The 27432-nt window shown below is 34.7% G+C and overlaps 1 protein-coding gene across 1 annotated transcript; it reads left to right on the plus strand.

Moving 5' to 3' along the window:
- Positions 1–27224, plus strand: LOC140055531 (DNA polymerase theta-like). Its single transcript, XM_072100870.1, has 27 exons — positions 1–202; positions 1459–1670; positions 1770–1951; positions 3668–4068; positions 4839–5183; positions 5765–6096; positions 6678–6834; positions 7388–7508; positions 8063–8430; positions 8745–8891; positions 9133–9345; positions 9849–9985; positions 10371–10560; positions 10827–10978; positions 11152–11467; positions 11759–12002; positions 12356–14811; positions 16100–16380; positions 16929–17082; positions 17572–17732; positions 18230–18409; positions 18532–18826; positions 19096–19335; positions 19469–19653; positions 20131–20242; positions 20391–20660; positions 25854–27224. The coding sequence occupies exons 1-27, from the start codon at positions 1–3 to the stop codon at positions 26078–26080; spliced, it is 8280 nt and encodes a 2759-aa protein (XP_071956971.1). The 3' UTR covers positions 26081–27224.
- The last annotated feature ends 208 nt before the right edge of the window (positions 27225–27432 follow it).

Here is a 27432-nt window from a genome sequence, read left to right on the forward strand (position 1 = left end):
ATGAAGTTGTTGATCGTGCTAGTGTCTCTGAGCCTGGCGTATGCGTTGCTTCAAGCGATAAAGATGTATAATATAAAGCTACCAGTATCGTACAGCGGCGTTGGTGAAGACACAATTCTTGAATTGGCCCAGACCCTAAAACTTACCAAATTATTTGAGCTTATATCTAAATTGAATTTTCAAGAAACACTTTTCGTACAAGGTACGTATCTTTTAACGGTAGGCCTACTTCGGTTAGAAATACGTTGCAAAAACATTCGTATAACCCTTATTTAATATTTTAAATATTACTTCAGGACCCTTTACTCCCTTTGCACCAACCGATGACGCGTTTGCTAAGCTGTCTTTCTACAGTTTGAGAATTACTGACCGACGTTCTTCTGCACCATATTGCTAGAACCGAAATTTAAAAAAAAAAAAATAAATAAATAAATAAATAAAAATAAAATAAAGAATGAAGAACTTGTGAAAAGTCGTCTAGGATCTGCACAAGTTCGTATAAACATCCACGACAAGGTATGACACAGGATGGTGTACTTGTCTTTTTAAGCTTTTACTAAAAATAGGGCTAATAAAATATCTACCCACCCCAACATATTACCCAACTTAATTTGCATTCTCTTTTATATTTATTTCAGGTTATCACTGTAAACGGTTGTCCGATCTCTAAACCTGACCAAGTGGTTCCCAATGGCGTTATCCATTTAATTGACTACGTTATGTTCCCTATTCCCAATGGCGACATTCCATCTGTGGTAGCTAGTCATTTCGATTTTGCAACTTTACTGGAAGCGGTTCGGGTTGCCGGCCTATTCTGAAATACTTGAAGGTACAGTGTATATTTGGCCTTGAATATCGATGCAACCGTATAGTATTACTGGTGATTTCAATAGATGAATTGATGACTTTAATTTGCATATTACAGGTGACTCGCAAACCTTACTCGCCCCGACCAACGCGGCGTTCCATAAGCTTTCCTTTGATACGATTAAAAGGATAATGGAGGACAAGGAAATCACTTAATAAAGGGAACAGTTTTCAGTGTTGCTTTACAAAATGGTGGCGAAGTAACTACTACACTCAAGAATAAACTGCTCATATCCATTGACGCAGATAGTAGTGGTAAGTGCGGTTACGGACATGCATAGGCTTATTATATTAATTCTACAATTGTCGCAACAACTAATTTATTATGTCTTACAGAAATCAAAATCGGCAAAGCTACTGTTATTTACGCGGGTGAGACTACCACCAATGGGGTTTCCACGCCATCGACACTATGCTTCTCCCACCCACCCTAAAAATAAAAACTTTACTTGACATGATCTCTAAATTAAAATTTCAAGAAACTCTTTTCGTTCAGGGTAGGTATAGATTTTAGTAGGCATAATTTACGTGTATTGCTATCCGATTAAACTTAGGGCTACGTGTAACGTCCCATTTTCTTTTTTCATTTAGGGCCATTCACTCTCTTCGCTCCATCTGACGACGCGTTTAGAGCACTCCATCCCTACGATTTACATCGCTTGCAATCGAACAACGAGTTATTGACGGACGTTCTTCTGTACCATATTTCTGGAACCAAGATTTCTTCAGATCAGTTTCCAAATGAACAACTTGTTCCGAGTAGACTAGGATCTACAAAGATTCGCGTCAACGTCTATGACAAGGTATCCACCCTATACCGTACTAATACTACCTTAATGTGTAATACAATAAATAAATAACTTTCTTTGCTAATATTAATTCAATACATAATTGTATTGCAGGTTATTGCCGTAAACGGATGCCCCATCTCTATGCCTGACCAAATCCTAAAGGAGTTGTCCACGTCATTGACTACGTTATGTATCCCATTTCCACTGGTGACATTCCCTCTACATGGTAGCCAACAATTTCGATTTCTCAACTTTGATGGAAGCTGCCAGAGTTGCCGGCCTAATGGAAAAACTTGAAGGTAGTTTGTTTCTCCTCATAGGTTAGGCCTATACGTTGCCAACTAATTTTACCAGTTCATACTGGGATTGTGATTATAATACAAATCATCTTATTTACATTACAGGTGGACCATACACACTTCTCGCCCCAACCAATGCCGCATTTCGTAAGCTTCCTTATGATACACTTAAAGCTGTCATGGGCGACAACGACATGTTAACGAAGGTCATCAAAAACCACATGCTCGATGGAACAATATTCCATGTTGGACTATTGGTCCAAACGGCGGTAAGTAGGCTTTCTGAATTCATATATGCCTAACTAAACGGGAATTAAGCAAAAAATGACCGGAAATATTTTCAAATCCAGTATCAAGCATCCTTCAGTGGCGTTGTGCTAAATTTCAGAATGTTCACCTTTTCGTATTTTTCCTTTCAGAAACCAAAATAGGCGAAGCTGCCCTGGACTTCTATGACGTCACTGCCACCAATGGTGTTCCTCACGTCATTTGATACGGTGCTCATCCCTAAAGGTCTACATGTACACATGGTTATAGAAGAATAGATCAGCAAGGCATAATAATGATATGATTATTCTGCTCCAAATTCTGTAATATATATATTTATACGCAATAAAAATTGTTTAAAAAAAGATACCGTACGTGTTTGTTTAGTAATTGTGAACCTACTGCTATATAAATATACCAAAACGACTATCCGACGACTAATCACTAAATATATTTTTTAATGCCATGTGTCGCATAATAATTATTCACTTTGACCAACAATTAGATCCAAAATAGTTAATTTCGCTTGAAATTACACAATGACTTATTCAATCCAATAACCAATGAGAAAAATTCCTATTCACTGCTTCCTGATATTTCTGAGGTAATAGACGCAATTATTATTAATTAAACTGGACTGGGAAAAAACAGAGCCATATATAGCTCTGGGAAAAAAATGGTTATACTGCCCTCTAGAGTTAAGTTTATTAATTGAAGTGGCATTTTTAAAAAACACAACAAACGAAGATCGGTGGTCGCACAACCTAAATATATTAAGTAGAATTCTTGTGCTAAAATAGCCCATTTGTTATCCAGAAAGAGTAAGGTATCGGTATACTTTTTCTATTACATGGTAGTAGTGGCTAGTAGGCGCATATGTTATTGGATTACTTTTAGGCCTAGCCTAGCTGCTGCGGCTGAGGTTGTCAGCGGCCGAGCGAGAGAAGCGTACGCCGTAGGCTTAGGTCAGGAGGACCCTACCAAACCAAGCCAGCTAGTAGGAGGCCTACGGAAACGTACCTAACCTGGAATATTCACGTGACGTACTATTCTACATACATAAGCCTACTGTTAGGCCTAGGACGTTGCGGTTATGAGGCTCTCGGCGAAGGCCTAGCCTACATTTCTTCTTGCATTTTGGAAAAAATACAAACAGTGAATCACATGTAAATGTTTAGACTCATTGATTTTCAAGCATTATTTTAATTTAAGTTTGTTTTGTAGCCTAATGTTTTTTTTTTAGAATGGAGAGCAGTGAAGTAGGCCTATAGATAGCACTACTAGATAGTAAGTGCATGTACTGTACTCTATGCAGTGGGAAGAGGCCTAGGCTACTACTGGAGTTCAAATCATGAAACATCTGAACCTCAATACACAATGACTTGTTTGGATGATGAACAGTTGCTGGTAATGTAATTCTACAATATAAATTTGAATAAAAAGGCACAATACCATAAACATGCCTCAGTTAAGTAGACACGGGCCAAAATCAAAATGCTATGCCAGAACCAAACCCAAAAGTCCTCTTGTCGGTGATCCTGGCTTTGATGAGTCGGACATCGACGATGACTTCCTGATGCAGATGGACCGGATGGAGGAAGAGTACATAGAACGTTCTTCTCAGGATCTAAGTCAAAACAACAGCCAACTTAGAGATGCAAGTCTCCAAGATAAGTCTAAGCAATCAGGTGAACCTGATGCATCTACCACCAGTGCTAATGTTCCTAATGGTGCATTACCAGCTGAAACTGCTGTCACTGAAAAAACCCAGACAGTAGCTAAAAGCAACAAGCATCCAGATAATTCATCTTTCAGCAGACAGAAACCTGATTTAAAACTACGCCGTGGCTAAAGATACGGTACCGTATTCTAACTTCTGTTTACTAAAGGTACGGTAAAATTGCATTACGTCATAACCAGCCAATGGGGTGCTGGGACATGTGTGACGTCATCGTATAAGGACTTTGTGGATTTTTTTCATATCGCGAAAACAGTGATCAACCGCATTTTCTTTATGCTTTATTTATCGCTATTATCGCCATCGTGTGTGACAAAAACTAAATGTAGCCTACGTCTGTTATTATTATTGAAAAGCCAAAACATGTTGATTTTAATTCTAGAATACAGAAAACCGTTTCAAAAGAGGCCTAGGCTAGGCCTACTACGCCTACTATAACCTCATTATATGAGTTTGTTTGTGTAGGGAAAGCGATGCCAGGCTGGGGCCAGCTGCATGTGTGCGCTGATTTCTGTGACTCGTTAGCCTGGGGCTACTGTCAAAATCATAGTATTTGAGGGCCCCTTTATTGTCTGCATTTGCTTGTTGTTTATGGTCACCATTGTAAACAAAGTTTAATAAAAAAATATAGGCATAAATAGGCCATTTGGAATAAAAATAAAACCCTCATCTGCAGCGCACACACACCCACGCAGCCTGGCGCCGCCGATAGGAATTCTCTACACAAAACAACAGAGACGCGATATGAAAAAAAATCCAAAGTCCTTATACGATGACGTCACACACGTACCAGCACCCCATTGGTTGGCTATGACGTAATGCAATTTTACCGTACCTTTAGTAAACAGAAGTTAGAATACGGTACCGTATCTTTAGCCACGGCGTTAAAACTAAGCCCTGTAAATAAACCCGATTCGCAAAAACCTGGAACCAGCAAAGACTGCATTAATGCAGCTGCGTTGTTTTCGCCAGTTGAGGCTATCAAGACTCCGGAACAGCCTAGCACCAGCAAACACTTCTACTGTGCCGATTCGCAGAACTCGATAGTTGACCCGAAGGCGGAAGAAAAAGCTCGCAAATCAGAATTTTTCAAAGCAAGATGGAAACAAGAAAAAGCCCAAAAACCAAAGGTTAGCAGTGGTAAAGTAAACAGTGGAAAAAAGAAGAAAAAGAGAAAGAAAAAGTATAAAGAACCCTATACTTCTGTAGATGGTTCGCAAGGTATGTATTTTATTAAAAAATGAAAGAACCATTGAAATAAATCTATCCCAAAAAATCAAGCCTATAATTTGAAAGAAATTCCAAATACATTCATTGTGTTGTGTATCTACTGATTGCTATACAGTAAAATGTCCTGTAAAGCTCTGTCTACACTTTATGTGATGTGATGTGCCCATATATGGACATGATGGGACATGAGGATGTCATATCACTATCCTATTTGGGTATACTGTATCACTGCCATATTTGGGCACATCACACTTTCTTTGTCAAACTAGTTTGATAGTGTAGACAGAGCTTAACATTGGTGGTATTCAAATTGTAAAATAAAGTCAGGAAATTTTTTTTACTGTTCTGTCTAGTACTGTATTGTTTAAGTGCCCAAATTTTATAGTGCCCACTTTGCGTCTTCCTTTGCAAGAATCCTCTCAGGTTACATTCTATGAGCAGGAACTCTATATACTGTATCTTTTTCCAAACTGATTAATTGTTGTGGTCTAAAAATAGTTCATTATGTTCTTGGCACATAATCATTTTTGTGTATATCTCATAACCATTTACTGTATTTTATTTTTTTTTAGGGTTTGAGTTAAGTGGATTGTCTATGAGCACTTTAACTCCACCTCCAACAACACCTAATCGATTACTGCTGTCCTCGTGGGGTCTACCTGACCCTGTCCTTGCTCAGTACCACAAGAAAAACATCACAAAAATGTTTGAATGGCAGGCTGAGTGTCTAGGCCAAGGCTCTGTGCTTGATGGAGGAAACTTGGTGTACTCTGCTCCCACCAGCGCAGGCAAGACGATGGTTGCTGAATTACTGGTGCTCAAAAGAGTAATAGAGACAAGAAAGAAAGCCATTGTAGTACTGCCGTTTGTGTCTGTCACCCGTGAAAAAATGTTCTACTTACAAGTTAGTACAAAATACTTTTGTGTTATTGCTGATATGAAGGAAGCCTAGTTGTTTCTGGATGGTAGACAAAGCGACTGTTCATTTAACATACCTTGAGGGTTCTGGCACATGTTTTCTGGCCTGAAATAAAAGATCAAAATTAGTGATAATTGACACGCACAATATGCTATTGTTTGCAATTGTTAAATTAAGCCAATTTTCCACTAGGGGAACTTGTTTGTGCGAGTTCAACATTTCGCAGATAAAATATCTTGCTACTCTTCCCACTGCAAGAGCGGATCACTGGGATTTTCATGTTCATCTGTTGAGCTTTTCGATTCGCATGAATGCTTATAAACATGTCAGCTCATTTCCTGAGCTCTGAATGGTTATGCAATTTTTCGCTTCACAAAAAGTAAAAACAATTCAATCTGAAGTGAAAAACTCACGGAACTAGAATTCAACACAGAAAGGGATTTTGAAGATGAGAACATGAGTGTGCGTGTGTATAAGCTGATGCTTGTGATTTGCATGAACTAATTCGCCTAGTGAAAAATCGGCTTATACAATATTCTTTTATTGAATCATTTAATTTCTTTTAGGCAATGTTCCAGGACGTTGGGATAAAGGTCGATGGGTATATGGGCAGTGTAGCACCAGCGGGAGGTTTTGATGCAATTGACATTGCAGTGTGTACAATCGAAAAGGCAAATAGTCTTATTAATAGGCTACTGGAAGAAAAGAAGCTAGATCAACTAGGTAATGAGTTTATTGAAACACCAAGTAATGAAATTTTCAGCTCTTAAGGAGTTGGGGACCTGTTGGCTGATTCGAACAAGGCACTTCCAGTTTATAGGACTGCATATAATGTTATAACCCGTAATAGCCGATTCTCGATATCTATCTGTATCTATAATTTCTTCAGTCTCATGGGAAAATTCTGTAATAAAGTGTTACGTATTACCTGTTCTCCCTGTATCATGCATCAAGCCTAACCTTGATATAACGCAGACTTGATACATATGTAACACTTTATTATAGAATTTGTCTATTGTCTAGTCAAATGTGAAGATACACTGATAAAGTGTGTAACACTGTATTACAGAATTGGACTATTGTGCAATCATATGTGAAGATTTTGTATTTTGTATTAATATTTGTCCTCAGTGAGGAAAGATACAGTAATCAGTACAGAGAGTCAAATGTCCATAACAGGCTGAGCATATCCACTATAGCTGGTGCACTCTAAAGTACTAACAAATCAAATTGCTTGAACATAAACCTGAAATGGTTTTCTTTTATTCTTATGAAGGTATTGTTGTGGTAGATGAGTTGCATATGGTTGGTGATAATCATAGAGGTTATTTACTTGAACTTCTTCTTACTAAAATCATATATGTTTCGAACAGATCTTTACCCAAAAACTCTGAAAGGTTAGTATTTGAATATTTATTAATATTCTACATTTTAATATCTTCTTTCTTCCAATAAAAGTTAAATTGTTCAATACATTAAAAAAAAAAGTATATAATTATTTGACTAAACATTTTTTTCCCTTCCGTTCATATCTTCTTTATGATTTCATTTATTCATTTCCCTTTATTTCAGATAGTATATCCATATAAAAAACAAAAAGAGAAAACATTTCACCAGGAAATTAACAATAGCATCTTCCACAACCTAAAAGATTCTAAAATATTAATTTGCCCGAACTGTGATGCAGGTTGGATTGTGGAAGTACATTAACTATGGCTTTAATTAGACTATTATAACTGTAATAAATTCTGTTCTTAAAACTATGAATGGTGTTCCTCCAATATTCATAAAATAAACATCATGTTGCATGAAGGACCCAAAGTTAGCATATACTTCCAGTGGGGTGCCTATTTCTCAGGATGTAACTTATAGATTACCAAAATTTTCATTGTATTGCCTTAAGAAATAAATGTATTATTTTATTTAATTGTTTAAGTAGTGCTGGAACTAGCAATGCATCCAGACCTAATGGAATCCAGATCGTTGGCATGAGTGCCACCCTTCCAAACCTTGACCTCTTAGCTAAATGGCTCGAAGCTGACCTGTACAAGACTGACTTCCGACCTGTCCCACTCACAGAGATGGTTAAACTTAACAACACCTTATTCAAACCAAATATGGAGAAGATTAGAGACTTCTACCCAGGACGTGGCATCCAAAACGATCAAGATTGCGTCATATCGCTCACTTTTGAAACGATCTCTGACGGGCACTCAGTCCTGATATTTTGTCCAACTAAAAACTGGTGCGAAAAGCTAGCAGAATCTATTGCAAGAGAAATCTATCGCTTTAAGGGTGTTTTACCGGTCGCTGAAAAAGGTATGAGCATAGAGTCTAAATAAGAATGTGTTTAAATTGCCATGAAAAATCATTCTATGAAAGCCATTATTGCACAACATATTTTTGGACTGTACATTATCGTATAGTCATTTCTCCCAATAATTGACACCTTTGGTTTTCTATAAATTTGGATATTTTGAATGTGTTTTTAATGGTAACAAAATAATTTTGAACCTTTTTAAAGAAAAGTCTTTGTTTTGGAAGAGTTTCCAGATATCAGAGAGTCGACTATTGTGATATTTTTGTTTGATTTTTTATTTTTTTTATTATTTATTTATTTTTTATGTTCGAAGACGATACTAATAATCCTGATAACACACCAATTAATCTGAACTTTGGGGCTTTGAAGGACGTGACAGAACAGCTGAAAAGAACACCGGTTGGAATTGATGCCATGTTAAAGAAGACTGTACCTTATGCTGTCGCTTACCATCATGCAGGTATGTTTTTTTAGAATTTAGATTAAACTTTTTTTTTAATTTATATTTTTATTACACACGTTGAGTTTGTGTTCATAATCGCTGTACCATGTCCCACTTAATTCGCTCAGCCTTTATATTGTACCAGTTCTGCGGTACATATCATTTTGAAACCTGAGCTGCGCTGAATAGATTTGATAAGACCAAAGTAGTAGTGTTTGCAGATATATATAATTTATTTGTTTAAAATTAATGTTTCAAGGTTTAACTTTTGATGAGCGAGACATCGTTGAGGGAGCATTTAGACAAGGTATCATAAAAGTGTTGGTGGCAACATCAACTTTGTCATCTGGAGTGAATTTGCCAGCCCGCAGAGTGATTATCAGGACACCATCTTTTAACCGGTCAGTGCTGGACACACTAACATACAGACAGATGGCTGGAAGAGCTGGACGCAAGGGAATTGATACCGAAGGTAAACTAATTAGAGTAGAACATGAATTAATCAACAAGTGTCCCCTTAATAGAAGTGACACTGGATAGGGGTTCACATCTTGTTAGGTGCATGTCCCCTTAATAGAGGTGTTCCAGAGTAAGTGAGTGTCTGAGCGGTTAAGACAGTGAAACCGTAATTACGTAGCCATAACATCGGCATGGTTCGAGGCTCACTTACTCCATGGTTCTGGTGGTAGAACGAGTCTTCTCGGATAAGGACTATAAACCGTAGGTCCAGTGTACACAACTAGCTCGTGTGCACTTTAAAGAACCTAGTACATCTTTCGAGACGAGTAGGGGGTTACCCCGGTGTATTAGTACATCACAGCCACCGATCATAACTCGGCCCTCTGGGAGACCAGTCTTTGACTGAAGAGGTCGCCCAGTATAAATATATATATTTCAGAATAGGGGTTCCCTAACGTAGGTTAGTATTAAATTCTAACAATTAAAATTTGTTATGCAAATATGAAACTTTTACAGGTGAAAGTATTTTAGTATGTAAACCATCTGAAAAATATAAAGCAGAGAAGCTGGTGAAATCCAAGTTGTCTGCTGTGCATAGCTGCCTGCAACAGAATGAGGAACTAAGCAGCTCAATGAAGAGAGCTATACTAGAGGTACTAGATTGAAACCTTAAAGGTGTATTGTCTCAAAAAGCATGAAAAATAAAGATTAATAATTAATTAATGGCCATTTTGTAGTTTTAACAAAGTTAATCACTTCCGTAGAAAAAAAACCCCAAAAAATGTTTTCACTTTTAAAATGACAACAGTTCAATTCAAGCAAAAACCCGCTTCCAGCCAATTTTACTTTTTTTTTATTTGAATTAGTTTTTTTCAGAAAATTGAAGTGAATATCTATTTTGTGACATTAAAATGGCATATTCAAAAACAAAAACATTAAAATTATTTTTCTAGAAGGACAATATATCTTAATTAAAAAAATAATTTAATGTTTGCAATGTATGTATGTGTCTTTTTTACTGTATTATTTTTCTCATAGGTAATAGCCAGTGGTGTAGCCTCCACTCCAGCAGAAGTGCAGCAGTATTCTTCAAGTACATTACTTGCTGCTAGCTTGGAAATGGAAAAGCAGCCTGGAACCTCGGAGACTAAGAAGTGTGAGATAGAGAATTGTATTGAGTTTTTAAAGGTCAACGAATTTATTCATCTTCAGACGGTGGAAACAAATGGTATTACATTTTTTTAAATAAAATCAGTCTCTAGATTTCTAAAGCTTTGTCTACACTATCAAACTTTATGTGACAAAAAAATTTGATGTGCACATATATGGACATGATGTCATATCACTACCATATTTGGGTATATCACTACCATATTTGGGCACATCACACGTTTATTGTCGAACTAGTTTGATAGTGTAAGTACTGTAACAAATCACCCATTCATAACTTTTGGTACTGGCACTAGCCTAATATGTGTTTGTTTTAATAATAAGGTGGTGATGTTGAACGTTTTGTACCCACTCAGCTTGGATCGGCAACTCTTTCATCGGCCATGTCACCAGATGAAGCTCTTGCTGTCTTCGCAGAGCTTCAACGTGCTAGGAAGAACTTTGTCTTGGAAAATGAACTCCATATTATTTATCAGGTATGAAGCCTTCAAAAATACAAATTAACTTCAATTACCAACTAAGAGTATGGCAGTAAATAGGGCGTTTCCATTAATGAGTCTAATGTGAACCAACCAAACAATTTTGTAATTATTTTTTGTTGGCGAAATCTTGAGCATTAATATCATTTTTTAATATTTTATTTTTAAAGGTTACACCAATATACCAGTCAGTGAATCCAGATTGGTACCAATTTCTTTGCCAATGGGAGAACTTCTCGATGGACAAGCTTCGAGTTGCTGAGCTAGTTGGAATTGAAGAGCGCTTCCTATTAAAAGCGGCACAGGGTTCCGTCCCAAACTCCAGTGCCAAACAAAAGCGACTGGTGGCTTTGCATCAACGGTTCTACACAGCCTTACTACTTAGTGATCTTGTAAATGAAGTACCGTTGTCTGATGTGTCTCATAAATTTGGATGTCCTAGAGGTCAGTTGCAATCTCTGCAACAGTCTGCAGCAACCTTTGCTGGTACGTTTTTATGTTTATTTATTTTTTAAACTGCTCGAGAAGAAACCATGGGTCAAAGCATCAAACAAAAGTGAAAACCTCTTTAAATATAACTTATAAAAACATGTCTACAATAAAAAATACTGAAAAATAACTGTGTAATTGAATTTAAATGAATATAACATTAAAAAACAAAATTTGCAATTTTTAGCTTTCCATCCTCTCCACTATAAAATATAGCAGTCAATGCAATATAAAGAGCAGTACCCCCAGAATAAGTAATTATATTCATCATTTATTTATATGTTTTAGGTATGGTGACAATATTCTGTAACAAGTTGGGATGGCTAAACATGGAGTTACTCGTAAGTCAATTCCATCATCGGTTGAACTTTGGTATTCAGCGTGAACTTTCTGATCTGATTCGTATTTCGTTGCTGAACGCCCAGCGTGCTCGGCTACTGTACAATAGTGGCTTGCATACAGTCGCAAACGTCGCTGCATCCAATCCAGCAGAGATTGAAACTCTTCTAAGGAATGCTGTGCCATTTCAAAGGTTTGTCATTGAAAAGAATTTGTCATTAAGTAGAATTTTAAACCTCCTTGCACTTTGTTCTGGCGATCTCTCATATGGGAACTTCAAACTCTGGAGAACGAAGAGGTGGAAATAGTTCCTCTACATCATCTTCCTTTTTTGGTAATCTTGGGATATTTAATGGATCATTTTTGTGTGTAAACCTTGTGTTAAACACTATAATTAATACCATTACTATTATTTATTTTAAATTTAAGGAGTAGAAGTAATTCTTGTAGTCTAAAGACGTTTTGTTAAAAAACAAGCTACATGTTACTTTATTCTTCCTTTTTAAGAGTAGAAGTAATTATTTTCAACTAATTTAAATATTTCAGCACTCGTAGAGCTGAGGGGGAACTAGAATGTGAAGCAATGCAGAGAAAGAAATCAAGATGCATTTGGGCAACTGGACGTAAAGGATTAACGGAAGAAGAAGCAGCAGGCTTGATTGTCATGGAAGCTAAACAGCTTTTACAGGCTGATCTTAAAGCTATTGGTGTCAATTGGAATGCAAGTGATCCCACACCTTCTAAGATTCCAAAAGCTACCAACCGGTTAGGTTCTTCCAATAAACGAATTGGCCAGCCAATTTCAAGTAATAGTTTTAAATTTCCTTCTCAAAGATTGTCATCTCATAGAGACAAGAGGAGATTATCTACTAACACCAGTTTAACATCAATGGATGGCAGTTTTGAAAGAACTCAAAGAAGGTCAAAGAACAGTCAAATCCAAAGATCTCAAAGAAGATCTATGAACAGTCAACTCCAAATATCTATGGCAAAATCACCAATTAATGTGGATGAATCTCTGTCTAGAACTAGAACAAATGTACAGGAAAAAGATGTGAGAAATACTTCTGAACAAAAGTCTGATGAAATGTTGTCAGATCCGTCTGGCACTATGGGAACTGTCGAGGATAACTTAGTTGATGAACAAAAAACAGGTCTTTCTGTCAAAGAACAAGTGCCAGTTTGTTTGGACAGACAACCAGAAACCCCAAAAGGTGTATCACCAAATAAATCTGATGAACTAATACATAGTCCAGATTTATATTCACCATCTCAAGATCCTAATCAAGCAATTGATGGAAATATAAATGAGGATGTTCAATATTCTATAGATGTTGATAGCCAAGAAGATGTCATAAACAACCTGGATCAGAACATTCAGAATAGTGTCTTGGCATCTCCAGAAATCTGCTCTGAATTCAGTTCTACTTTTCCTACCATTGACTCTCAGTTGATCAAAGACATGACTACATTTTGCAATAGAAACGCTTTAATTTCAGCCAGTGCTTCGCCTTTGTTTATGGACAGTTGCAAAGCTGAGGAATATTTTAATGATGAGTTTAAGTTTAAGCATCCGACAGTAACTAATCAGGTGGAAGCAGGTTCTAAAGGAAAGAGACGGAACTCTTCCCTGTATGGTTATTCTAATTTACAAGAAGACCTTTTAATTGCAATGAATTTAAGTGATTCTTTTGGCATGTACAAATCAACTGAGATTAATTCACCTATTATTAACAATGTGGTTTCACCTGTACCACTGTGCAATATACAATCAACTAGTTCTGTAAAACCAAGTGCAATATGTGTTGGATCAAATTCTACAAAGACAAGTACTCCAGTAAGTATCTTGAGTAAATCTGCTGATCTTCAAGAAATTCAGAAAAGTGATTCAGACAGTGCTAAAATATATAAACTTAAATCAAATGAAGCAGTCAATGATGGCATAAAACCAGATATAAATGGTGATGATATAACATATTCTCAGTTGGAGAATGATCTAGCTTTGGCAGCTCTTGACGGGTCGTCCTTTTCTTTCTATGATTCTAAAAATTCAACGCGCTTGCAAGATGTGGAGGCAAAGTTACCGGAAAGCATGAAAAAGAAAAGCCCAATTTGTAATAAAACAGACATTAGTAAAGACTCGAAATTAGAACCTGCAACTACATCAAATATAGAGGTTAAAGAAGATAAAATTGATATAGAAATAGACATCAAATCTGCCATTTCTGGTACCTTTGAAATGCTTGATCTGTTTGCCAGTGATGTTGGCGATAAGAAAAAATACAAACCACCTCCAAAAAAAGGTAAACAAGATAATAAAGTCAAGACTCAAATCGACAACTACTTTCAACATCGGAAACGTAGGAGCGATGAAGTATTGGTCAATCAATTAAAATCTGAAAAACGAATTAAGCAAGACATCATTAGTCCAGATAAAAGTCCTGATGATGATAGAAGAGATAGTGCTGGTGATTTCATTCCACCGACCCCACCTAAAAAGAAAGTAGCTACACCAAAACTTTTACGGAAAACACCACAGCGAACAAAACAAGCAATTAAATCGACTATCAAAAGTACACCTCGTCGGAAAAACAAAGCAACAGCTACAATACAAAGTAAAGCGGTTGACATGCCGAGTACAAACTTAAATAGTAAGTTGGTTGTCGAAAAGGAACTAGTTACCAACATTGTGTCTTCAGTCTCGGATACCTTAACTCAAGCTCATAAAAGACTTATTGGTTCATCTTCAAGATACACTGATGTTGCTACTTCGGAAGAAGACTTGAAACTCTTTCTTGACACTCAAACTCAGCTCAGTGGCATAAACAACATCTCTGTGAACGATGGAGTCTTCACCATCATGGATGTCTGTGCAAACAGAAGATTGTTCGAAAGCTTTATGACTGAATGGAAGTCTAAGAATGTGTATTGTTTGTCAGTTGCTTGCGAGAGGTTTAAAACATCAGTGGCAGGTGGTGGTATTGGAGGTCGTTTTAATACTGGTGAGTAAAAGCTTAATCCAAAATGAAATTGGTACAGTACAAGATTCATGCAATATTTATAAATCAACATAATTAAATATATACCAATACTTTGGCAAAAATTATTTACCTACAATATAATAATAATGGACTGCTATATTTATTCTGATATTTTTTTTGTATATAATTTTATCGCTGTTATGCTACGTTGAATCTTTTTGTTAATAGCTGATTATCAGAGCTTTAATAATCTGGAACAGTAATTCTGTAATAATACAGGAGCATGTGATGCCTGTATCATGGCCATAGATATAATCTAACCTTAATCTAAACATAATACAGGCATCATATGTGGTACATATGTGACATGTATAGGCCTTCAGAATTTGCCTGTATGACGCTACATATTCTTACTAAATATACTTACAGTTTCTTTGATAAGAGAGCTTCATTCTGCATGTAATTACCACTCCCAAGTGTTCATATTCATTTTTTTAAATCTTTTGTTTCGAATTTGTACTTCTGCTGATTTTATTATACCTAATTTTCTTTTATTTAGTCTGAATGGTTATTTATATGAAAATGTCATCAATCGGTCATAAGTGTTTAAATAATACAATGTATTTCTTTATTATTTGCTGGTATACATGTTCCCCTAAATGTATACGACTTTGTCTACAATCTGAATATAAAATGTAATGCTCATCAGACAAATGTTTACAGCATACAATAAATATTTAGTAGTATTGTAGTGTATTTTATTAAATTGATTTAGTCTAGTCTGTTATACCAATGCCGTCATAGAGTTGAATTTAAATAAAGTTTAAAGAAAGTTAAAGTCCAGTTTGGTCATCTTAAGTTTTTTTTTTTTTACTATTTTTTCCTACTCTCGTAGGTCATTTAACTACAGTTACCGTAATTACCAAAATAATAGTTTGAAATCTGTCATTTTAGTAATTTTATCTTTGATCTACAAAGAGAAGGACAGAGGTTAAATGACCTACGGGAGTGGGGGAAAATAGATAAAAAAGACTTAAGAAAACCAAACTGGACTTTAACTTTCTCAAAATTGCAAAGGGTTAAACGTTTATCCAAAATGTTTATCTAAAGGTAAAGCATTACTGTGTACAGTAGTTTTACAGAATTATTTATTTGTTTTATATCATATTTAAATGTTCCATATTTGCCTTTTTAATTTTAATATTGACATACTAATTGCATGCGTTATAAGTATTTAAAGTCATTACTCTAATTGCTTGGTTCAACACCTACAGTAATTGATATAAATATATATTTTTTTTAATTTTAGGATCTTCTAAACATTTGGAAGCACCAGATGGAATAAAGGTACCAGAAGAAGACATTATAGTAACTGGTGTGTCAGTTTGCTACAGTGCAAAGGATGCGTACTTCATATCCTTTCAAGATATGGTTACCTCATCCCTTGATGACAGTTTGGCGCAACCACCATGTGATGTCACTATAACTGTGCATGAGCGACTAGAACGAGTGAAAGAGATCTTGCAGTTTGGCAAAAAGAACCCATCTAGAAACTGTAAAGTGAAAGGGATGTTTGATTATAAAAATCAGGTAAGAAAAAATATTTTGTTTAAAATAATGTTATTGTTTAGTAATTTGTATTTTTAGCTCTGTCTACACTATCAAACTTAATGTGACAACAAAATGGGATGTGCCCATATATGGACATGATGATGTCATACCACTTCCATATTTGGGCATATCACTTCCATATTTGGGCACATCACACTTTTGATAGTGTAGACAGAGCTTTAGCTCTAGTTCTTGCCTTTTCCATAGAAGTATTTCTTTATGAGAGTCACCAACAGATCATCATGTTTTAATATTTTTCTCTAGAATTAGAGTATATGTATGACATGCCTTATGTGCTAATACGTTTATCCTTTTAGCACCATTACTATTAACCGAATGACTGTCTACAATCTAGAACAGACACATTTTTAATTTATTTGAGAGTCAATAAAATTAATAAATGAATATTTGATCTCTTCACATGTTAATAAAAGTTAAGTAAATGTGGTTTTTTTTCAAGAGTAACAACATAACATTATCCACCAATGTGTTACTTACATTTTAACTTGCATGGTATGTTTGTATAGTATAAAGTGCTAAGCCGTGCCTGTGGTATTAGTCTAGAAGGAACAGCTGAAGACCCTAAAGTTGCTGCGTGGCTGCTAAACCCAGAAGCTAAAGAAAGAAATCTTCAAGGACTTGTCTCACAATATATGTCACAAGAGAGTCATCTCCTCCAAGGTATGATAATCATTATAATAATATAATATCAATTTACCTCAGAACAATCAATAAATAATCATTTATTTTATGTCTTTAGGCACATGTGTCCAAGGATTACCAATTGTAAATTAATTATTGTCCTATCAGATAGCTGATAATCCCAATGAACCATTTTTGTAACAACCTAATCGTCGCGAATGATGAACTAGGTTCAGTACACATGGACAAACTGTGTACACTGGATCTACGGTTTATAGGCCTTATCCGAGTAGACGTATTCCACCATCAGAACTAGGAGAGTCTGCTTTGAACCCATGCTGATATTGTTGGCTTTTTAGGTACGGAAAATGGCGCTCCTACCTTAACCGCTCGGCCATATGACCTGCTCCTCATGGGATTTTTTCTTTAGCAACAGACTCGCTGAAGCCGTGCAGTACAGTGCTACAATTATAGTACAATATATTATTGTTATTGTATTATGTCTTGTGTGTTTATTTAATATGTCAGATATTGGAGGTGGTGTTGGTCTAGGCGGACTAGGGTTAATGGTGCAAAATGCTTGTTCTGGACGTGTGAGGGCAGCAAAGGAGTCTGTACTGGTATTTTTACTGATGGATGTTCTGACTAATCAACTAAAAAATGATAATCTCTATGATGCTTTCACTAATGTAAGTTTTTATTATTATATTATTATTATTTGCTAAATACATTTTACAATATTTACTTACATGGGAATGATTAGGACACTTGACTGTCATACAGAGTCAATTCCTGACAACTCCCAGTCCACTGTGAATGAATACCTGATTGAAAATATTAGGCAGGATAAGGCAGCATGGAAGGAAACTGGCCACCCTACCACATAATGCCAAGGCTTTGTACAATGAGCTCCTAGCAGCTCTTTCCCCATCGTCTGGAAGGATCACTGGACTCGCCTTTACCTTTACTTTTACATGGGTAGGACACCCTGTAATTTGAGATGACCTACAGAATTGTAGGACCTTGCCTATTGTGTTGTTTATCAACCAGACTAGATTCCTCCAGCATTGAGTGAGTAAGCACATCAACAAGATGTACATATGTTTTAGGTCATCACAAATCAAAATCTCCCTTAGGTTTCAGTTGATTAAATTAAAAGATATATTTTTAAAATGTGTCTCGCCAGGTTGAAATGCCAGTTATGCTGACAATTGCAAAGATGGAACTAAATGGATTTGGATTCAATACAGATGAATTTGAAGAACAGAAGAATGTTATGCAAGCTAAGCTTACCGTGTTAGAGCAGATGTCCTACCAACTTGCAGGGCACCCATTCTCTTTGACGTCAACAAAAGATATTGCCGAGGTAGGTGAAGAATTTGAGAATTTTTAAAACAAGGCCCAACAGTTGCACATCCAGTTTTGAGACATTATTTTAACTGTATCTAGTTTTTCCTATTATTTTATTACTGTTTTTTTTATGTTCAGGTTCTCTTTATTGAATTAAGACTTCCTCCATCAGGAGACCCGGCTACGCCTGTCATACCCCAAAAGACCATAAAAAGCAGAGGGCGCCCAAAATTACCGAAAAACTTCAACACATCGAAGGAAACGCTTGAAAAACTGAAGAAATTGCATGCCCTACCTGGTCTTATCCTAGAATGGAGGCGTATTAATAACACACTATCAAAGGTCGTATTCCCGATGCAAAAAGAAAAGGTTTTTAATGATGTACTTAATATGAATAGAATCTATGGCATATGTCAGACGCATACTTCCACAGGTAACATCTTTTTTTACTGCTATGCTCAAATACTAAACACTAAATACAGTCAACTCTCCCAATACTCTGGCCAAATGTGTCTGGGTTTTAATGTGTTTTTAATGGTAAAAAAGAATTTGGGACCTTTTGGGCCCTAAGAAAGGTTTGGTATTGAATTTCTGGTTTTCAGAGAGTCTGGTATTGGGAGAGTTGACTGTACAAGTTTTTCTATTGTGTTAATACTGCACAAACATCATCTAACAAAAAAATGATTTAACCACTTATTATAGGAAGAGTTGCGTTAATGGAACCCAGTATTCAAAACATCCCAAAAGATTTTGAAATAGATTTACCATCAGTGATTCGTGAAAGCCCACCCCGTGATGAATTAGCACAGTCTTCAACCCGTGAGCGTCGGAGGTGTACAGGCAGGCAAACACCTTTCAAGAGTCAGATGGTACCAGAGCTTATCGGAGAGCCTGGCCCTAAATTTTCCATTAGCATGAGGAATGCATTCTGCCCTTTTACAGGTATGTTATGATAGTGTAAAAGTGCCTCTGTAAACATACATTTACTCTCTAGTTTACTCAATAACTAACAGGGCTAATAGTATACCAATGATGTTGTTTTTTTTAAATATTGTTCAAATAAATTTAATTTAAGGTGGTCTGATAGTAGCTGCTGATTATTCTCAACTTGAGCTTCGTATAATTGCACATTTGTCCGGCGATACTAGGCTGATTAAAATATTAAACGGTGGCGGTGATGTCTTTAAAACAATTGCTGCTGAGTGGAAAGGTATCATGCCAGAAGAGGTGACTACTGAAATCAGGCAGCAAGCAAAACAGGTAACAGTGGAGATGTAGCTTGGGGGTTAATGTGATTGCCTTCCAATCTTGATGTCCAGGGTTCAATCCTTACCTTAGTGCCAAAGTTTTACCTAGGGTTGTAACTCACCACTTTTTCTACTCCACTCACAAGCATCAAATGAGACTTAGTTTATAGGAATGATATGAGTTCAACCATCTTGTAATTGGCAATGTTGGTGTATGTGTATGACATTTTAAAATACACCAGAAGTGAAATATGTCTATACAAAAGGAGTTTTATTATTAGTTTTAACGTTAAAATTATTGAATGCTTTTTTTTTCATACACATTGTAAAAAACATAATCTGTAATTTTTTTGGTTTAATGCTATATTTAGGACTAAATGATTTTGTATTTTATGTCTCTTTTCATATTGATATGTGATTGTACTGTACAATGCATTGAGATATTTGTAATGTACTGTATATAAATAAATACATGAAATTAAATTATTAGATATGCTACGGTATAATATATGGAATTGGATCAAAAGCACTAGCAGAGCAGTTAGAAGTATCAATAGAAGATGGTGCAGCATTTATTGACATGTTCAAAACAAGATATAAAGGTATGATTATAAATTTAGCAGCATTGTATAATGGGCTTGATTACCTTTAATGGGTGCTGGGTTTGAATCCTGGAAATAAAAATAACGTTATCTCTCCCCTTCTTTAGATTGATGTATACTTTTCAAATGTATACATTTTATTTTGTAGGGTTAAAAGCTTATATTGAAAGCACGACCAAGAAGTGCCGTGAAAATGGTTTTGTAGTTACGATAACCGGCCGACGAAGGTATCTTCCGAAGATTCATGATACCAACGTACACGCCAAAGCACAAGCTGAGAGACAAGCTGTGAATACTAGTGTTCAGGGTTCGGCAGCTGACTTGGTGAAGAAAGCTATGATTGCGATTGATAGATGTCTAGCAGAGAAATACCCCTCAACAGGCAAGTCACATCGGCATAAGCAAGATACAGCTTTACGTAAGTTGTTTTTTTTATTTGTCTTTTCAAACTTTCCAGTGACAACAATTATTATAAGCTTTCAAGGTAGCTTACTTAAAATTCACATACAATAGGTTTCAGTGGCTCATGCATATTTGAATCAATAATATTTTTAATCAAAAAATACCATTAAACATTTTTTACCATACTTTGCATTGGTGTATTAAATTATTCATGAAGAAACCCGGAATTGTTGAGATGAATTTCCACCTTAATGTGATTTTTTTTCTCCAAGAAATGTTGATTAATAGAATAGTTTACTCCAGGCTATTATTAGCCTACTGTAATTCATCATCATGGTTTCCAACCTTTCTGCCCTTTATTTTTCTATTTGTGACGTTTTCATATGTAAAAAAAGTTACTTATCCACCAGCTCACCCCTGTCTAAAGGGTCTTTCACACCTGTTCCGACACAGTCCTGGTCCGGCAAATTTGTTTGTTTTCATGATGCTCCACATGGCTATGCGCCAATCGATATGCACGTAGCCGTGTGAAAATGGTACATTGACGTTTGATTTGATTTTTTCTGCCACCGGACCGAAACCGTGCAGGAACAGATGTGAAAGACCCTTAACCCAGCTCCCTACAATTTACCCTGTCAAATCCTTGCATCTTTCTAGAAACAGAATAGTTCTGCACTATTCTCATGTTCAGATACCTCTAGAAATTGTGAACACTAGACTAGGAGTCTTGTGTGTTTAGAGGCCTTTGTCTTAGTTTTGTTGTTAAAATTTGTAGAAGTTTTATTTAATTAATCCTCAGTTTCCAGGATTTTTAAATAGGGGAATTCTATTTGTTTTTTAAATAGTATTAAAATAAACTGCTGACCTTGGCCCATTTTTGTTTATCTTTTGGTTTGTGTTTAGCATAATTTAACCTGTATGTGGTATGCTATGTATACACAATTCCATATGTCCCATTCACTTTGGTTTTATTCAATTTTAATATTCCAATTTTTTGTATTTTTTCTTTGTTATGTATTTTAAATGTATTGTTGAATGAATGCTAAATGAATAAATAAATAAAACTAAATATACAAATTATTTTAGGCCTTTATTCATTCTAGTAGTAAAATACATTTCCACCAATTTATATTATAATATTATTATTTATTCACAGTAACCTTATACATAATCTATCATGCTTTTTGATAAACACCAGTATCACTTAAGGATTGAATTATAATCCTGTCAGAGTATTAAAGCTAAATTTTAAAGCTGGTACCATTATACTAACAAGCTATCCCAAATCCGGGTGGCAATATTCATGATTAACTACTGTATATATTGACATCACACTTGTCCCTGATATAGTGTAAATCCAGTCAGTTTACAAAACAGGTGTTGTTCTAATCCATACAGTAACATCATAACACTAACAGCCTATATTGATTTCAATTTTTATTTTCACCCTCAAAATATTGACGGACAATCCCTATGAGTTGGCCTTTTGTCTAGTGTACTTACTCGACAAACTTTGATTGATTTGAATTAATACATCATTAATGTTTTATTGTACCTTTTTAAGGTAGATATAATTATAAAATATTGATTTTTGGTTTAGTATATTGTTAACTTAATTGCAAAGATAACGTATCAGTACTTGAGCAATTTAATATGCTTTTTTATTCAAGAAATGATGGAAATTTAATACGAACTGCCTTTTCTTATGCATACTGTCTTATTTACCTTATCTGAAATATTAATCCCCGCGAAGCACATTACTTCTTCGCGCTCTTCGATAAAAACTTTTCCCCTCGTGACCTGCCGTCATAATTTAAACGCCTGTGATTGGTCAATACCCAACAAACGAGTCGTCCCGTCGGGTGAAAATTAAACATGTTTAATAGGCTCACGACGACCTAAAACTACCACCCCCCCCTCCCCCCCCCCCCCCCCCCCGACGCTATCTCACGACGACCCGTCTCGTCTGAATTCAACTCAGACAGCACGGACGAGTCAAGTCCAGACAAGACGTCTCGTCGGGCCTCGTCGTACGACGCTGTCTGAGTTGGCCTTTAGTCTTAAGTTTAGAAGTTTTGGTAAGATAAACAGAATGTAAAATATGTAATAGAAATGATGAACATTATATGAACTTTACACCCTATGCAAAGTTATCTTATCTAACTAAACCCTTTACTCTGATATGTGGAATTTTAATACTTCTTGTAAGATAAACAGAATGTAAAATATTTAATGATGTATTATATTAATTTAAATAATGAGCATAGATAAAGTGTCGTTTGGAAAAAAACAACCCACTAAATTTCTTAGTTAAATCTTTCTTCAAATGCCCAGTTGTTATGTTAATTTAGTGCACAGTCTGTGTGGAACAATATAAATGTGTTTTTCAATTTAGATCTTTCCTGAAAAATCACCCATGTAAATAATTATTCTTTTCATGTTGCGCTGTGAGAAACTGGTAAAGTAATCTTTATAAATGTTTGATATCATTATCATTGTTATTATTATTAATTATTAGGGTTTGAAAATCAGGCTACAAAACAATCTCACCCATCAACTTAAGTGCTTGCAGTTTAAGCGTGTAAACAGTTTCGAACAACTCATTACATTTTTTTCTGAAAATAAATGGTTGGTAAATGTTGATACTTAAGTAAGACACATTATCTTTAATATTATGAGATACTTAAAATATCAATATAGCCTTGATAATGTAGCGAGTAAGAACATTTATTGCTATCAATAATTATTCATTTACATTAATTTATAGAATAATTTTTGCATTATTCTTCATTAAAATTAATTGGATTGATTTTATAAATACTTTTTATACGGAATCTGAATGATATAAATTGTTAGATTAAAATTTAAATGGCAGTTACATAATTTAAGATCTTAAGATCTTAAATGTATATCCATTTTAAATTCTCTATGATATATATTGATTACTTGCATAATTTATTAAGGACTACACTGTCAGTTTAGTAAAACAAATTGTACATTGTTTGATGAGGTCTAGTCATTATTATTATTATTATTATTGATTACTTTATTGTTTGCATAATTTATTAAAACTACACATACTGTACTGTCAGTTTAGGAAAACAAATTGTACATGGTTTGATGAGATCTAGCCAATATCATTTATTTTTATTATTACAAAACATGTTAAGAGCCAAGGTTTGTAAGTAGATGGATTTTGCTTTTTTTTTATTTCAAACATTCCACTAGTGAACAAAGTTCTTAATAACTCTTAACAGAAGATTTGATTTTCTTCTGTATACTCTATTCTCGTACAACGACAATAAATATGCATTAAATTTTATTATCAAAATGAATGAACACATAGACAACTAGCAGTAGGTACCATATATCCTCGGATATAATCCCACTTCAGGTCTAATCCCACCTCCTACTTTATGTCTGATTCCACAAACAGGCATGTCCCCAGGTATATTTCCAGTATTGACTTTGGGCCTCTCTTTCTAGCCAGCTCAGTTGAATTTTTACAAGAAATGCTTACCAATCGTTTTTACCAGGATTTCCCTGGGTATAGTTCCATCCCACAAAGGTGGCCCAATTCTAGAAGCTATATAATATAATCTCACAACCTTTTTTGAGAAACATTTAGATCATTTTCAAAAGGATATGCTATTTATATAAAATGTGAGCTTGCTAAAATATCATAGTAGGATCATTAGTGGTAACATTAGTATAAAAGCCAATCTATCATCATGCAACAACAGGGAACATTAATGTTATCAAAGCATTGCGGTTAGATGAAAGAAGCCATTGTTTCCTCAAAGCACGAAGAAATAATAAATAATAACTTATTTCTTCATGCTGAAAGCAATTCTCGTTTGTAATTTACTAAGTATTAAAGATACCTGTATTGTCCATCTGAAATGTTTAATTTTTTTTAATATGCCATTTTAATGTCACATAGAAATGTAGTTACAATTCACTTTGACCAAAAATACAAATTATTTATCTGAAAAAACTGTAATAAAAAAAAAATCTTGAAATGGCCTGTCAGCCAATGTGTTTTTGGTTTAATTGAACTGTTTTATTATCTTTTTATAAGTGAAAACATTTCTAGTTAAAAAAGACTGTGGCTCCAGAAATTTTGTTTTATTTTGTCTTGTCTTTCATAATCAATATTAATTAGCTAGTTTGTGTTGATTACATGAACACTTAAACAACCTTTAAGCACTGTCTACACTAAACTTAATGTGACAAAAAAATGTGATGTGCCCATATATGGACATGAGTACATCATATCACTACCATTTATTTGGGCACATCATGCTTTTTTTGTCAAACTAGTTTGACAGTGTAGATGGAGCTTTATGGACAGTTCAAACTAAAGTGGAGTAGTTAATGTTGAATAGGTTGAATTATCTGGTATTATTATACATTATGTATGTAATAACTACAAGGCTGTCAAACAACTGGTTTTACTTAAGCAACTAGATTTCAATTTCACAGGCTAATTACTGTATTTTTTTACCGACGATATCTGATATGGCAATTGGTTTCTCAAATTTAATTAATATCTAAATATGTTGTTGAAGGATATTCATCATTAAAATAGCATTGCTTTTGTTGCTGAAATATTAATGATTTTGTTTCTCGCCAATAAATTGCAAAACAATAAAAAGAGATACTTTATTCATGTCAATGGTTTTGATATTTTCTGAATAGTTGGTTTTGGTAGTTCAATTAACTTGTTGTTTTGCCATTTTGGCATTGTTTTGGATTTTATGTCTGTTATTGTTGTTCTGTTTGTTTTCTGCTTTAAAAAAGAATGTTTTCAAATTTGTTGTTAAATATATCACATAATAATAGTTTAATTCAATTTGACCAAATATTTGGTTGCCCAAAAAATGATTTACCTGAAAAAACTGTAATTTAAAGCACATAACCAACTCAAATTGTCTGTAAGAAAATGGATTTATGGGTATATTTGACTGTTTATTTTGTCTTTTTATCTTTGTTTGTTTTTTATAATGGAAGTGAATAAAACTACAAAATGTCCTACTTAAAGTCTGATTATATTAATCTTTATTTATCATGATTTTGGGGACAATACATCTTTAAAGAAATAAATGTTTACAATGGCAACACATCTTTAGATAACTAAGCATCTGTACAGAAGAATAATATTATAAAATATATGTATTGTTAATTAATGTTATATTATTTTTTACAGGTCGCAGAACAAGGGGTGGGAGTAGGTCCCCAAACGTTCCACGAGGAGCATTCCTGGTCCTCCAGCTGCATGATGAGTTGATCTATGAAGTCCGCAAGGAAGACGTGCCACAAGTTGCGCGTCTAGTCAAATACGAAATGGAATCAGCCATGAAGTTGTCGGTCGTTCTTCCAGTGAAAGTCCATGTTGGTCCTACATGGGGACGTGTTGAATTAATGGAATTATGAGGGGTGCAGAAAAGATGTGGTATATTGTGATACTGTATATTCTGAAAACTGGTATTTTGGGTTAAATCATTGATTTACAATTTATTGAAAGAAAATCAGGAATTGGAAAAGTTGTACATGAAAAATGGTTGTATACCATGTAAAAAAGAGTAGTACTGTAATAGTAGTTATTGCTATTTAGATAAAAATCTGGCAATATTTTTCGTACTATTCAAATCATGATTTATGAAGATAATTGTTCAATGGAAAGGAGTTTGAGAAAAGTTATAGGAGGAGAGATGGTACCATGTGATGATGTCCCTTTTTCAATTTTTTATGGGAGGTGGTACATGGAAAAGATGAACAAATTACTATGACATACAATGTCTAGTATCTACCCTCCTTGCTTTATTATAGCATAATAACACTGTAGTGCAATGCTATGGAGGGAGGAGGGGAAACTCCCCTTTGATATCACATTGCTTAAAGTGACCATAATGGATTATCTAGCAAAATACACTTGACCTGTCCATGCTATCTGAGACCAAAGTGGACATGGACAGCCCAAATGTTTTAACTGAATCTTTTATTAAACTTGTTAGGTGGTATAATAATACAGTATACTTTATTTGACTAGGTGATACTTGTTCATCTCAATGGTGTTTTCCAACAAGACCGTAAAGAACTTTCATTTCAATGGAAGTTAAATAGAAAGGCAAGGATTTCCATCTAGAAGTACGCTATTAGTTTTGATGGAATAACATTAATTTTCAATTTAGAAATTGTATTAATATTACTAAATATTTTTATATACTTTTCTGGAAACATCATGCAATTTATTTTATATATACACATGAATGTCTAATGTTATGCATTAATTTAATTTCTAGTTAGAAGTAATTTCAATTTGAAACAATTAATTAAAATTTCATTGAATATTTCAATTAATTATCTGTCGCTATTGATGGTCAACATGTATTAATTAATATACAAGATGTAATGAAGTCTCTTCACATCATAATTTTAAATATTTTGTCTTATAAACTACTATTTTTCTGTTGCTATGAAAGAACAGCGTTTATTTATTTGATTTAAAATGTAATTCAATTTTATTTACTTAAATTAAAATTAATCAATTTTCTTAACAGAAACATTTTTCTAAGTAAAATATGTACATTTTACGTGTGGGTACAATAAAAATATTCATTTTAAAATACTTTCGACAATGTATATGATTAATGTGATTTAATATAAAACAATGCTGTGCTGTTAGGTAATGACTGGATGGCATTGACACGTTGTCACCAGATCATACTATTAACGAAATCTCAACTCGGAAGAATTTATGCTACGTACGGTATTTTATTATTTCT

This window comes from Antedon mediterranea, chromosome 7 (genome assembly GCF_964355755.1).
Source record: "Antedon mediterranea chromosome 7, ecAntMedi1.1, whole genome shotgun sequence".
Taxonomy (NCBI): domain Eukaryota; kingdom Metazoa; phylum Echinodermata; class Crinoidea; order Comatulida; family Antedonidae; genus Antedon; species Antedon mediterranea.